Source organism: Mauremys mutica, chromosome 1 (assembly GCF_020497125.1).
Source record: "Mauremys mutica isolate MM-2020 ecotype Southern chromosome 1, ASM2049712v1, whole genome shotgun sequence".
NCBI classification, from domain to species: Eukaryota; Metazoa; Chordata; order Testudines; family Geoemydidae; genus Mauremys; species Mauremys mutica.
Genome location: NC_059072.1, coordinates 347531309 through 347546790, shown reverse-complemented (window position 1 = coordinate 347546790; position 15482 = coordinate 347531309). Strand labels below are relative to the sequence as shown.

General features: G+C 42.5%; 1 protein-coding gene across 1 annotated transcript in view; it reads right to left on the bottom strand.

Annotated features, from left to right (window-relative positions):
* TENM4 (teneurin transmembrane protein 4) overlaps nt 1–15482 on the bottom strand; it is a 766570-nt gene that overhangs the window by 326903 nt on the left and 424185 nt on the right. Inside the window, exon 5 of the mRNA XM_045020846.1 lies at nt 5995–6204. Within this exon, the coding sequence (XP_044876781.1) occupies nt 5995–6204 (210 nt within the window). The remainder of the gene's footprint in view (nt 1–5994; nt 6205–15482) is intronic.

Here is a 15482-nt window from a genome sequence, read left to right as displayed (position 1 = left end):
GGGGTAGGCAGGATCTCAGGATCACAATGGGCATTTCAACTTCCCCTACGGTGATCTTCTGGTCTGGGAAGAAAGTCCCTGCTTGCAGCTTCTTGAACAGGCCAGTGTTCCCAAAAGATGAGTGGGTCATGCACCTTTCAGGACCAGCCTTCGTTAATGTCTTGCCATGAGGGCAGGGGACTGGACTCGATGACCTCTCAAGGTCTCTTCCAATCCTAGAATCTATGAATCTATGAATGTCTGTGAAACTCCCACAGTGATCCACAAGCATCTGGAGAACCATAGAGAAATATCCCTTCCGATTAATGTACTTGGTGGTTACGTGGTCTGGTGCCAGAATTGGAATATGCGTGCCAGCTATTTTGGATATTTGGATATTTGGATATATTGGAATATGCGTGCCACAGTTAGGGAAGCCCATTTGTGCAAAGCCATCCACAATGTCACACACGTTGCCCAGAGACAAGGTCTTTTGGCTCAGGATACGATTAATGGCCCTGCACACTTCCATCAACACTCGTCCAGCAGTCAACTTTGCAACTCCGAACTGGTTAGCAACCGATCGGTAGCAGACTGGAATAGCCAGCTTCCATAGTGGAATCACCACACGCTTCTCCAACGACAGGGCAGCTCTCATTCTCGTGTCCTAGTGCCATAGGGCTGGGGCGAGCTCATCACACAGTCCTATGAATGTGGCTTTCCTCACGCGAAAGTTCTGGAGCCACTGCTCATCATCCCAGACATGCATGACGATGTGACTCCACCACTCAATCCTTGTTTCCCAAGCCCAAAAGCGGCGTTCCACTGTGGTCAGCATCTCCGTGATTGCCACAAGCAATCTCATGTTGTAGCTACTAAAAGTGGCGAGATCAATTTTGAACTCCTCTGCCTTTGCAGTTTAAGGAATAACTCCACTGCCACTTGTGACATGTTAGTGAGAGTGAGCAGCATATTGGTCAACAGTGCGGGATCCATTCCTGCAGACCAAAGAGGCAGAGCGCGCAGTACACAAGCATTTGAAAGATGGCACCAAATGTGGGTGGAAGGGCAGGGATTTCTGGGATGCGAAGCAATGCATCACGGGGCATTTTAACAGGAACCAGGATGCCCCGCACCCCCCTCCGCCTTCCCACAACTCTTAGCGGCAGAAAAGGAAGAGCTGCTCTGTGGGATAGCTGCCCAGAGTGCACTGCTCGGAATACTGCTGCAAGTGTGAACAAGCTATTGCACAGGCAACTAACAGTGTGAACACACAACAGCGGTTTCCCTTCAGTGCTCTGAGCGGCGCTGTAACGGCGGGCGCTGTAACTCTGCCAGTGTAGACGTACCCGATGGGTTAAACTGAGTGAACTCTTCACACTGCACTTAGGCCCAGAAAAGGCAAGCGGATCGGAGGAATGGGAAAACAAAGCCGTGTGGCAACATGTGAAGCCACTCCGGTCTCTATTCCCCGCAGTTCAAAGTGACCAAAGGGTAGGCTTTAGGAAAGTGTCATCGCTGTGAAGTGACCCAGCACCTAGCTTAGACAGAAGAATCGGAAAGGGGGAGCAAATTAATCTTAAGTAAAACTGAGACAGCTGGTGAGGGGAAGAGCATCAGTTTTCTTGTAACTGTCTAAAGAGAAAAAAACATTTTTGCCATTGATTTGAAGGAGAGGAGGCTTGTAGGGCCTGATCCAGATTCCACTGAAGTCAATGGAAAGAGTCCCACTGATTTCAACTGGAGCTGCCCCAGTCCCTCAGTCTCTGACCCTAAAAGACTAACACATGTACTTAACATTATGCTGTGAACAGTCTCATTGACTTCAATGATTGCAAAATCTTGCTGAGGGAGGGACTGTTGTCTGTGCCTTGCACAGCACTGCATGCAATGTTGGCATTAAAGGTATAATAACATTCTGCCAAGAGTGAATCCAACCCTTAGCTTTTGTAGGACTTTTCTATGACTCTTTTACATTCACCTTGGGTGACATAGGCAAACGGTGTGATGTCGCTATTTGTGAAGCAATGTCCTCACTGACAGCAAATGAAACAAGACTGGTGCAAAGGAGTGGGCAGCAAGGACAAGCAGCATTGCTAACAGTGATGTACTAAAGGCTTAATAGTCAGGAAGAATTCAAAAAGACATGAGAGTCCAAATGTTCAAAAGTGGCCTCTAAGGCTCTGATCCTGTAAATTATTCCAACAGATGGACTTCTGAGCCCGCACAGCACCCCAATGACTTCATGGGGGGCTCTCTACAGGCACACAGATCCATGTGGGGTACCTTTCAGGATCGGGGCCTAATTCTGGATAACCATCTTTAGGCCCCTTCTGTTCTCATTGACTTCCACTGGAGTTGCACGTGCTCTGTCCCATGATCCCTAAAGCTTAGCACCCAGACAGTGAGAGGCTCAAAATCAGAGGCGACTTTAAAAAATGTGGGCCTCCATCTTAGTTCCTGAACAGATGTGGCAGGTTATGCAGATGTTTTTCTCTTGTATCCTCATCTGTCCTTCCTATCTGCCTATGCGGCTTTATATACCTCATAAAAACAAAAAACCTAAAGATATCTAAAGATGCCCAGTGGTTAGGGAGTTGGAAGACCCAGGTTTAATTCCCTGCTCTGCAACAAACTTCCTGTGTAACCTTGGGCAAGTCACTTAGATCCAGATTTTAAAGCTATTTAGACATTGCTACACTTAGTATTATAATGCCTAACTGATTTAGGAACCTAAATCTCATGAGATCGAGGATCCTAAATCAGTTAGGTGATGCAATGATGAGCACAGCAAACCCTAAAATCTGGGCCTTAGTTTCTCTGTACCTCAGTTCCCCATTATCTGTAAAGTGGGGATAACAGCATTTCCCCACCTCATAGTGGTGTTGTGAAGATAAACAGATTAAAGATTACAAGAGCTTCAGATACTATAGTTATGGGCGCCACAAAAGTACCACAGATAGACAAATTTCTAACTCTGGTATCTCATAATGTTCCTCTTTGCTTGTTAGGCAGCATGTCGGTACAGTTGATTTTTTCTTAGATTGTCATAAAAGTATTTGAGATACCTTAAAGGGGCCTGATTTTCAGGAAGTGCTGACCACCCAACACTATCCAAAAATCAGGACCTTTTATGGTCTCTCAAGTTGGGCACCCAAAAATTGAAGCACCCAAAATCACCAGTCACTTTGGAAAATATGGCTCAAAAGATTATAGAAATCTGGGAGTTCACATGAATAAGAAAAGTGATTTTGATTCTGAAAATTCCTTCTGTTATTAAAATGTTTATTAACAACAGAGATATGGGGTTACACTTTGATTTTAATTAAAAAAGATGGGTTTGCCCAATATATGGAGCACAAAAATAAAATGTTGAAGAAAGAAAATCTGTGGGTCTTCACCTACTACTTTAGTTCTTCAATATTAATTTGAAATTTTAGTTGAACATTTTCCCCAAAATACTACTACATTAGAACCTTTTTCGATGGAGTGGAACTCAGATAAAGAATTGTCTAATGTATCTTCAAAAATATCTTTTGTTCCATGTGCATTATATTTGCAATTTACATGGGGATTTGGAACAGCAGCTCCATGGGTGTTACTTACTTTGGATGGACTCCTCTAAAGCTGAGTTTACACAGCTGTGGAAAGAAAACCTAGCAGGGATCAATTAAAAAGTGCAACACAAATCCTTAGGCAGGCATTCCCAGGCAGCCCTGTTGAGACAGCCACTATACACAGAGAATGAGTGCTCTAACTGTATTAAACTTAGTCCTAACCAAAATAAGCTTTTACTAATTTTCCCCATTTAGGGGACATAAAGAGCTGCCTTTGTCATTTAAAGTCTATGCTGACTAAGCCTCATAGAAACAGAACTTTAAGGAAGCAAGGCAATTAAATCCATTAAGAGAGGTCAGAAGAGCCTTAGCATTTTAGACATGATGGACTTGTATGGTCTGTGCTTCTCATTCAGGTGAACTCCCAGATTATGGGTTGATAGGATGCATAATAAGTCAATGAGGCTTTCAAAGGTCACCACTGTTTTTTTGCTGATAGCAGAGTGATGGTGACATCGTAGCAGGTCACAAATGTGCTGGATTTACCTGCACCTCTCATTACTGAACAACTCGAGTCACCACGCAAATGAGACCCCAGACACACTGTCTCTGTGTGGGACATATTTATTACCAACCTGCAGAATTTTACACACAAAGAAGGCCCTGGGGAATGTAAAGCCTCGACAAACTTATGCAAGGAGAGGAGGAGTATAAATAAGCAGACAGCTGAAGAGTCTCACTAACTCACCAGCACATCAATAATACAATAATGTCATCAACTCACTGTAGGCTCTGAACAATGCTTTTTCTGTTGTTCAGTTAATTAGTAAAAGAAGAGAGTAAGGGGTTTAATCTCTCTCTCTCTACCTGGAGAGGGTGTCGAGACAGATAGATGGACAGATAGACAGAATATAAGAATTACTGAGGATGTTAGTTTGGGCAGCTTTTGTCTCCAACCACCATTCACTGTGTAACTGTGAACACTAAAGGGTCATCCACACCACTGCAAACTTGACTATCCTAGTGACTGAAGGGAGGTAGGAGGATATGAATTTTAAGCAGTTTCCTGAATGAATGCAACACTGTATTTCCCCCCTGTTCTCCTTATGATGACAATTCACGGAAGATAACCACCTCCACTGAAAAGCCCTGAAGGAAAGTTAGTTTTTACCATAGCAAATGCAAGAAAGAGAAGAAAGAGGAAGCTGAGGAGGGGAGGAATTAATTCAATGTCAAACTTTTCCCTTTCCTTTGAAATAACACCATACTAGGAAACCTTCTTAAAAGCTCAACTGAAATGGGGCTAAGTTGTTACCAGATGCTGTAAACCTCTCTCACTCTTTTTTTTTTTTTTTTTTTTGGTAGATGTCTGTGAATGGCTTCACCTCCATAAATCAGACCTTCCTGCAATTATCACTCTGGCTGGATAGCAGTGGGCTGACTTGCCATTGTTATTTCACGGCTGGTATCTGCACTACATCAGGTTGCACTGTCCTTGATGAATTTAACATTGCTTTATCAATGAGCTTTGTCTCCCTTTTTACAAGTCATTGTCTTTAGGATGCGAAGTTGTAAAGCAAATCATTTTATTTCCTTTGCATTCCTTTACTTATCTCAGTGGGAGCTACCCAGGAAAGGGAACCCACCAAAAGGATGAGGATTCAGTACCTAGTGGGATAGGGTCCTGTTGCTGCTTTCGTATGTTGCCCTTAGGAAATTTATCCAGGCTACCTGTAGAAATTTGGATCCATAACCTATTTCTGGCCTGTGCATGTGAAAGTAACGTGCCCATGTCACTTGTCACAACTCATATTTGGGTTAAAACATGCAGGCTGAGGCTTTAGAAGTTAGTTTTTACATCTGTACTCTCATAAGGCAGCCACTGAGACTGTCTCACATCTGTACCAATCTGAGAGTAGAAGGCCCAGCGAAAGCAGACCCAGTGAAAAGTTTCTCATAAACTCGAAGTCCTTCAGGACACAATCCCCTCGTCTGTTTACAATTCAATCAAAGTAAACATTTCATAAAGCCTGAATACGATCTGATCTCCGAACTGGTCATTTGAAAGGAAACGTTCCTGACATCCATGCACTGAACTTACACAGAAAGTTGTACAGACTGCCTGACACGCTGTCCCGCAGCGAAAACGCTAACGTGTGAAGTTGGGTGACATTTCAGCACAATCAGCATTTCAGAGCTGGGCTCAGGTGCTGTCTCAGGTTAGGTGATTTGTTCTAACCAGCACAGCAATGCTTCCTTCAGCGGGACACAATTCCACAGGACACACAAGGAGTTTAAAACAACACACATAGCGGCTGTAAAACCGAAGCAGAAAGTCATCAAACACATGGTGAATTATTATTCAAAGTCCAGAAGACAAACCAAACCTGCATCCTACAGGCCCACACACAACTTGTACGACAAGCAAGCAGTAAAGTAGGTAGAGAGAATAACTCACCATTGGCAGGTACACAGAGGTTTCCAGAGCCACTTTTAACTAAGAATGAATTAGGGACAAACTCTTCCTCAGAGTCAGAGTCCTGGGTTGGCTGGGCCACACCATTGCCTAGCAACCTTCTCTGGCTCTCATTGGCCGCAGGGGTAGGGGGAGGGGAAGGGGACTGCTCAATAGGGGTTGATGAAGCAGATGAACAATGCAAAGGAGGACCTGTGAACCACAAAACACAAACACAGACAGAAAAATAAAAATTTAAGGCACACAAGGAAAATCAACAGAAAACATGCACAGTGGGGAGGGGGGGACTTTCAAAAACAGGACATACTGCACATATTTATTAACATATCTGTGTAAATATGCATGGTGTGTGAATTTACACAGTGCATATGCATGTCTCTCTCTCTATATATATATATATACACACACACACTTAAATATTAATGTCGTACAGTGTGCTTCTTATAAATCCTGTAATTTCCAATCTAATGTAGAATGTGTGTCTCTAATGAAATGTACACTATCAACAAATTTAAGCACCAAATTTAGCCTTTTTTTAAGTTTTACTAAATTTATCACTAGATATGCTTTTGTGATTTCTTAACAATTATTCAGAACTGTTCTTGGTTTGGCTGTAATCATTCCTCTGTACTGTTTATAACCCAAAGTGCCCTTACTCACATGAGTAAAGGGGGGCAGGACAGACTCAAACGCTGCAGTGATGTGCTAGTGCATGTCAGCACACCAATGAAATTGACTAGCAACAGGCTAGAATACAAGTAAATCCAGACAGTATAATTTCATGAAGTCAAGAGAGAGGCAGTATAATAAGCAGTATTTATATCGGGCCACTCCTGACTCAGGAAAAACTCCTATTGACCTCAAAAGAAGTTAGATTGGGGCCAAAGTGAGTATTTAGGCCCCAATTCTGCAAACACACTGCAAAGAGTTTGCAGGATCTGGATCTTAATACTTAATGACAGCAAAAATAGTTCAAGCAGATTTTCAAACAAAACTATCAAATCAAAAATCCCAAGTGACTAAAAGAAAGGCTGTTATATTTATTCAAGCCTGATGTCTGAATATGTGCAGTACATCACTAAAAACAGAGGGAATATAAAACACAAACATATAATAAGTTAAAATACAGGACAATGCATTTAACACTGAATTTTTTCATTGAAACACTTCATATAAAAGTAATAATGATAAATCTGTCACATTTTCCAAATACTGAAAAATCATCATGAAAATTACTCAGTGCTGAAAAATCAGCATGGAAACTCTGTCAAACTTTCTAAAAAAATGTTTTTAAAAAGCTTTACTTGATTAAACATAATGTTTGCAGTGTTGCTGTAGCTGTATTGGTACCAGAATATTAGAGAGACAAGGTGGGTGAGGTAATATCTTTTATTGGACCAACTTCTGTTGGTGAAAGAGACCAGCTTTTGAGCTACGCAGAGCTCTGCTTCAGATCTGAGAAACGTACTCAGAGTGTCACAGCTAAATACAAGGTGAAACAGATTGTTTAGCATAAGTACTGGAGTTAACATATTCTAAAGGACTTTTCAATATGAAGTGGCCTGTTAACACCCCTGCAGGACCAAAAAGGGGGGTTAGTGGATTACAGATTGTTGTCATAAGCCATAAATCCATGATTTTTAGTGAATAGCAAAGTTATGAATTTAAGCTCCCAAATTCATCTTTTAAAAGTGCTGTGCAGGTTTCCTTTGAGGACAAGGACTGGGAAGTCAGATATGGAGTGATCCTTTTGTGAAAGTGTTCTTTTTCGGTTTGAGTTCATTTGAGAGTATAAAATGATTCTCTGGTCCCACCCAGGTAACACTAATATGCCTCACTCTCCTCACTGTGCCTAGGTCAGGCAGCGCACATTGAACAAATCATCATACATTATATTTAGAGCCCAATAAGACTGACCAGTAGGCATAATGATCTGAAAAGAAGTCCTAAATTCCAAATGTCAACATTTTTGTCAGTTTATGTCAGATGGTTTATGTTATATATCTATACACACACATATTTATAACACACGCACACACAATACATATACTGCAGTTCATTAGATTTTATTTTCTCTGATACTGAAAGATTGGTTAGTGAAAAGAAAAATGTGGGGAACCCCTCCTTGGCAACACTGATTTTAATCATCTGCCCCCTTACAGCTTTCACACTAAACTTTCCACAGACTTCAATGGGAGTTATACGTGCCTTAAGCAGTACATGATCAGACCTTTAATATGAACGGTTCGACTGAAATCATTCAGCAATTTGCAGGTTACTGGCACATATTGCTGTGTGTCCTGGAAAACCCCATCTTATGAATATGGATGCAACAGAGGATTCTACAAGCTACAGGATGACAATGTGTGCCAGTCATTTACACTCATAGCTGCATGATTGTTATACAGGGCATATAACCACTTCATATTACACAGATCAACAATTGTTCTGTATAGAAGTCAAACATACTTGACAGCCTCATCAAGGAGAATTATCTACATTTTCATGGATGGATAAAAAGCCAAAAACTAAAATTTGATCAGTAATACAAATAAATAAATAATCTAACAAAAATAAAGCAAGAAGGAAATCCAAGACATAAGGGTAAATCCTGCCCACTTTCTCACCCAAGTAATCCCATTAAAGCCAATGGGATTACGTGCCTGAGTAAAGCGAGCAGGATTTGGCCCATGTGCTTTCATTCTGGCAGCCAGAGCAAAATTTCTAACTGATTGGTACAAAACGAATCCACAGCAACACTGGGTTGCTATGGAACCTGAGCATGTAGGCCAAGTCTGTCTGCAACATGTGCTGTTTCTCCCTCAAAAAAATGGTAAAACAGAAGGACTAGATAACCATTCATTACGCACATTCTTGCGATTTGGAAACTAACTGAAAAATAAAACCATATTCCAACTATGGGCCCCTTGGCACCAATTTATAACAATCCCATATCTCCTCTTGTATTGAATAGTCAAATTATGCTCTTTGGATTGGAGGCAGAATAATGTAATTTGAATAGATCTGTATGAATGGTGTGTTACTCTCTCTGGGTCAGAGTGCTGTAGTGCAATGCCATGCCTCAAGGAGGCATGCAGGGACGGCACCTCTGCCTCAGAGGGTTTGTCAGGAAGTGAGTAACTTGGGGCATTCGCACATGAAGTGTTATTTCCAGCTTCAAGAGACATACCTCCTGATTGAGCTAGTGTGCTAGGAACCGTTCCTGTCTAAGACGGTAGGTATGTATTCAAGGTGGCTAGCTCCTCCCGCCGCGGTGCTGTGCTGCTATTTCTAGCACACTCGCTCGATCGGAGCTGGCGTGGATATATCTCCTTGAACTGGGAGTTACACCTCTAGCTCCAAGTATAGACATACCCTTAGCAAAGCATTCTGACAAGTATAGGAAGTAATGAGGACATTAAAACTCATTGATCTAATAGGGTGACCAGATGAGAGACGTGAAATATTGGGACGCGTGGGGGGAGGGGGAGCGGTGTTTGCCGGCAGAGCAAAAAAAACCCCAAGAGCCGGTGGCGGAGGGGGGGAAACAAAAAAACAAAAAAAACAGGAGCCGCCGGAGCACAGGAAAAATTGGTGGGGGCTGAGCACCCACCGGCAGCTCCATGCCCGCCCCCCGCACCAGCTTGTCTTTGCTCTGCCTCCACCTCCCCTGAGCAGGCTGCCGTGTCCTGCTTCTCCCTGCTCCCTCCAGCGCTTGCGCCGCCATACAGCTGATTAGCGCAAGCCTGGGAGGGAGGGGTGAGGAGGAGGAATGCGGCGTGCTTGGGGAAGAGGCGGGGCCAGGGCAGGGATTTGGGGAGGGATCCAATGGGGCAGTGAGGGGGCGGGGCCGGGGCCAGGGCGGGGATTTCGGGAGGGATCCAATGGGGGTGAGGGGGCAGAGTCGGGGCAGGGCCAGGGCAGAGTTGGGGGGGCACGAGCCCCCTCTGCCTGTGCACTGGAGGGCAAAATATCAGGACAATTCACATCCCGACCAAACATCAGTCGGGACGCGGGACAAATAAGTAAATATCGGGACAGTTCTGATAAAATCGGGACGTCTGGTCACCCTACTGATCTAATAAAACAGACACATCTAGCAACAACCTGAAACATAGCATCCTTATTATTAAATTTACAAACTAACCCCCATAAGGACACTAGAGACTCTGAGTACTCTCTCCTACCGCAGGTAACCTACATTATCTGTATATGGCTTCAAATTTATGTGAAAAAAATACCTCATATATTATGTATTGTAGCATATCCCCAAAAATCAAAAGTTCTCCAGAAATGGTTAGGAAAGTAAGTGCTGCCGAACAATAACTTTTCATGCTGCAAATACTGTAAGGCACCTGTTTCAATCGGGTTTAATGTTGGTTAAAATACGCAAAAGGGTATTGCCTGCAATAAAGATATTAAGTAACATCAGATTTTTACCTGTCTATTGTCCCTTCTATAGCACCTTTCAGCTGAAGATCTCACATTGCTTTACAAACACTGATTTCTGCCCAGTGATACTCCTGTGAGGTTGCGGGGAGTTACTGTCCCTCTTTATAGATAAGGAAACTGAGTCATAGCATGCTTACGTCCCTTTCTCAAAGTCACATAGTGAGTTAGTGACAGAAACAGAACACAAAACTGCTATCAGTTCCATGTTCTAAACATTTGACCAATCTCATTAAGGCCTCAAAGCCTGACCATTTCTCATCTTAAAAAAATATTGTTTTAATTAGCACAAATACAAATACAAAAATATGTAATCAGAAAGCAGAAAAAAGTATGGTCTCTTCTCTATAGAGTGAACGTCTACACGTCTATAGTCTTAATGTTTACATGGCCCCGCAGTTCCTACTGCGGGGGTGTGAATTGCCGCGCACATCAGCATGCTATTCTGTAACTCCCCCATGTGGACGCTGCAGGTGCATAATAAAAGGTACCTTGAATCTATGACCTTGTAATCATAGATTCATAGATTCCAAGGCCTGAAGAGACTATTGTGATCATCCAGTCTGACCTCCTGAATAACACAGGACATAGAACTTCCCCCAAAATAATTCCTAGAGCATAGTCCTCTTTAAACAAATTAGGATTTGTGGATTACCTCATGCCAGTTAAAATGCTTGGTTTATTATATAATCCTAAAAATGAAGTTTATAACAGCTATACGAGGGACCCTTAATTATACTGGCAATGGCAAGCCCCATTATAATCAAATTAGAACACAGCACAAGCCTTGTCTTTTTAAAAAATAACGCTGGTAGCCATTCTTGATTCAAAACATGGTTCGATAAATGATACAAAATGTGTACTCCATAATCTGCATCTGCTGGATGAGTTTATTACCCCGTCAAACAAAAAGGGAATCTAAATGTATGCACTTTTTTCCTCCTTGCAAAGCGGCTTTGAGCGATCCTTATTGACATCCAAACTAAATCATACTGATCTATATTAAAAATGTATCTAGTCTTGAGCTGGAGAGATCCATGACCTGCTTATACAACGGAAATATGTTTGTTCCTGTATCTGCTTCCCCTCACCCTCCCCACCATTCCTAATTGACTAATACTGATCAGCGTGAAGGAATGTAGTAAGGGTGAGATCTTTACCGTGCCCTAGGCTAGGATGAGCTGTCTCACATAGGAATCAGGAGAGCTGGCATCGGAGCATTCCAACCACTGCATTTGAAATGGGTTGCTGACATGTAGAAGAATGCAGGAGGGGCTCTGCCCTGCCTCCTTTACAGTGTTAACTTGCTCTCTCTGTAGAATATAAAATACAGTAATTTGCTCCAGTTGCCTTTCAGTGGAACCCCTGCTGCCTTGAGGAGGGGAGTGGGAGAATATCTATGCCCGTCTGGCATTTTGATTTTCAAGGTGAGGGGAACATATTTGAAACAGCCCCCTGATTATCACATGGAAAAATGCTTCTTTCTTAGCTTACACAAGTCTGGCTTCCTCAGAAAGGCAGGTAGGGAGAGAAAGAAAATTCTCCTGAGGACTCTCAGCAGTCACACCTTTCCTATGGGCAGCATATCATGCCTTTCGTATGGACAGCATAAAACACCTCTGGGAAAAAAAGCAAGTCGGATTAGCTGTCTGGCAAAATATGTCAGTGAATCATAGAATAAGAAGTTGTTATTGAAATTTATTGCTGTTCTTTAACAATAGGCGGTCACAACAGCGCTAGTTCAACAGGAAATATATATCTTGCCCTTAGAATTGATTTTTAAAAGTGGCTTTTGAAAACTATTCTGAATCATTCTATTTCCTGAAGTTTCACCTGAGATTTGGGGTTTTTTTATTTTAATAATTTTGTGTGTTGATTTACAGCTGCAGAATAAAGAGGAGGAATAAAAAGGGCAAATGAAGATCATCTGAACAAAGAAAGTCTGGGCAATTACTATGCCACCAAAATAAAGATTTAAATAGATGTGCCTTGAAAATGAAAAATAATGGTGGGCACTGCAGAGAGGTCTTAGTATTAGAAACAGGGCAAATAAAAGGTTAGGGTGAAATACTGAACCTCACTTGAACTTCCATAGAGTTAGGGGACCATATGTTACTGATATCACCAGCACAGCGGGTGTTTTGCATAGGATTTTGTGGCCCTGAAGCACATTTTTCTCTCTGCTATAAACTGCTATGATGTGTTTTATACCATAGTTTGCCAGGGTGGTATATTCATTATGAAAAAAGTCCTTCCCCTGGATGAAATAGCCGAGGGATGGGCAGGAATTTGAGAACAACCCTGTTCAAATTTCCTGAACCCAATGCGTATCATGCAGGTTCTTTTGGGCAGACGTTCATCATGATGAAAACAACAACAGTGCACGTACAGAGGAGTTCGTACAACAACCAGACATGAGAGCATTGTGTGGCTATGGGGAATTCAGCACTGGGATATGGGAAGGAATAAAAGGACAGCTGGCTGCACACCTATGCCCTCATGCCTATTTTCTGTCACCCAGACTCCAGAAATGGGCTGCCGGGGAGTAGGCTCTTCTGGGCTGGCACCCTGACAGGATGCTATCTGCACTCTGCTGCAGAGGTACATTTCTCACTGTGGATTTTGACACAGGTAGCATGCCCATGCAGGGCCATAAGGGGAAGTAGGACTCCCCTGTGCCTCTCTTGTGCAGGCTACTTGGAACTTGAGCTGAGGCCTGCTGGGGTAACATTACATGGCCGCTTACTCCCCACCAGAGTGGGGTGGAGGTGGGGAGGGGCAAGGAATGGACAAAGTCTTGGTTCTTCTCTCCCCACCCCCAGCCCAGCTAAGCCAGTGCAGTAAAACAAGCCAGCAGAAAATTACTATCGCTTGAACCAGGATGGAGAGGAGGGGAGCAAATTGCTGCTCCCTAAAACTCTTGTTTCTCCTGTGGCCTGAGATGCTCTGTGGTGGCGCAGCAATGCTCATGATGCACGCTGTGCTTGGGAGATATTTTAGCCCTGTGTATGGATGAGGGTTCACTGAAATGTGTGACTACAGTCTGAACCCTCTCAGGATTCTGCCAACCTAGAAACAATGGGCTAGATTTTCAGAAAATTACACAGGCCATTACATGAGCTGACTATACAGCTGAGTCATTTGTGCACCCAACAGCAGAAACTGTTGCAAATAAGCCCTGAAACTTTTTTAAAAACAAGCCCAGTGACTGAAATTGGGCAGTTACAACAAAATGCAAGCAGGTCATCCAATTTCCAGCTACACGGGAAAATGCTTGTATAAAATAACCTTCCCATAAAGAGGGTCAATATAAACAATCCAAGTCACTCTAGCCTATTCATGCTATTGCTTCATGCTTCAGGAATATTTATGCAAATCATTTACATTTGCTAAAGTTTTATGGCAAGCACAAGCCTAATTATGGATCAGCATTACAAAGGCTCGCTCAGCTTTACTCAAAACCAACTTGTAAAAGCATAATGTAATCAGTTGGAAGGATGATGAGCTGCCCATGAAAGGGCCTGTCTCAATATGACACTAATGCTGTATCTGATCAAAAACACCCAATATAAAGTCTGAGGTTCTCTGCAAATGATTACATACAAATCTGCTTAAAAGTACGTTTTCCCATAATTTAGAACCAAAGGTTAGACTTTGTAGAAATTGTTTTCACTAAGGCTAACACTAATAAAAAGGTTTACAGCAGCCTTGCAAAACTTTAGCCATTTGCTTGTGTGGGGGCAAAGTTTTGTTTGTTTTTGACAGGTGCATATAAGATCATTAGTCTGTTTTCTATGACATCGGGTCATAGAAAGCATCTTTTGTGGCTGGTCTGGTCAATTTCCATAGAAAATTTGCAAGGCTGGTTTATACATTTTTTTTTTTTAACAACTATGCCAGTGAAGTACCAGTGGAATGCTGTAAACCAAACCACAACTCCATTGCATTAGCATGTGTGCACCAGAAAGTCAAACTTACTAGATACATGGTCCAAGCCCAAAGCTCAGCCCAGGTTCATCAAAGGGCTTGCTACGTTTTATGAACCTTCCAAGTGAACCTCGGCCAATGTGGATGAGGCTTTACTGTGTTTAAACCAAGTCTGGAAAACATGTTTGAGGCCAGATCATATTGCCAAAAGAGAAAGAGATGTGCATTCCCTTCTCTGTGTTAGGAGGACAGAGGACTCTTCTGGGGCAAGGATGAATGTAGACAGGATATAAGTGTCTAGAGAATGACTGATGGTAGACAATCTCATGGAGATGCTTCCACCCCTTCCTTTTGTCACTGGTTCTCCAAACACTCTCCTCCAAAATACTTAATGGATCCCATCAGGTGTGCGGTCTTAACATTTGCCTTCCTAGCCTGTAGCCAGAAGTGTTGTATCAACCACATCAAATACCATGGGACTAGAGGCTAAATAGAGAGAGTCCACGGATCAATCAGAAATGAAGTCAGCAGCCCAGGAGATACTTTGAAGCAATGAGCTTATATTCTTCTTTCTGGAAGGAAGTGAATCTGTCTAAATAAGTACAGTCCATGCAAAATGAGTAGAGGCTGCTGATGCCTGGAGAGCCACAGAGTTGATGGGATAGTTAGAACGTGAAGAAAATCCGACCCATCTATCAGCAGGCTTGTTGGGGACGAAATCACCTTCAGGTGGGATGAATGGGCCCTTTAACAAAGAGGCTATTTTGGGTAAAGTTACAATCTTGGCTTTACATTTTGGTACTACACAATGTTTCTGAGCTTATTTGTTAAGCCTTTTGTACTTATCAGGACATTCTTGATCAGATCCAATGATGTCTCCTATTACCAACTAGAAAAAGAAGCATAAATGCTTCTTAGAATTTGATTGAAGCCATTTCCTTGTGAGTTTACCATTCTGTATATCCTGGCTCATGTCCTTGACATGAGTAACTAGTAGAATATCCAGTATTAATCTCCTTTTTCCAGTACAGTTTCAATTAGCTTTATGGAAAAACACCCTCTCCTAAACTTCTTAGGAGCCATCAAGTTCATAA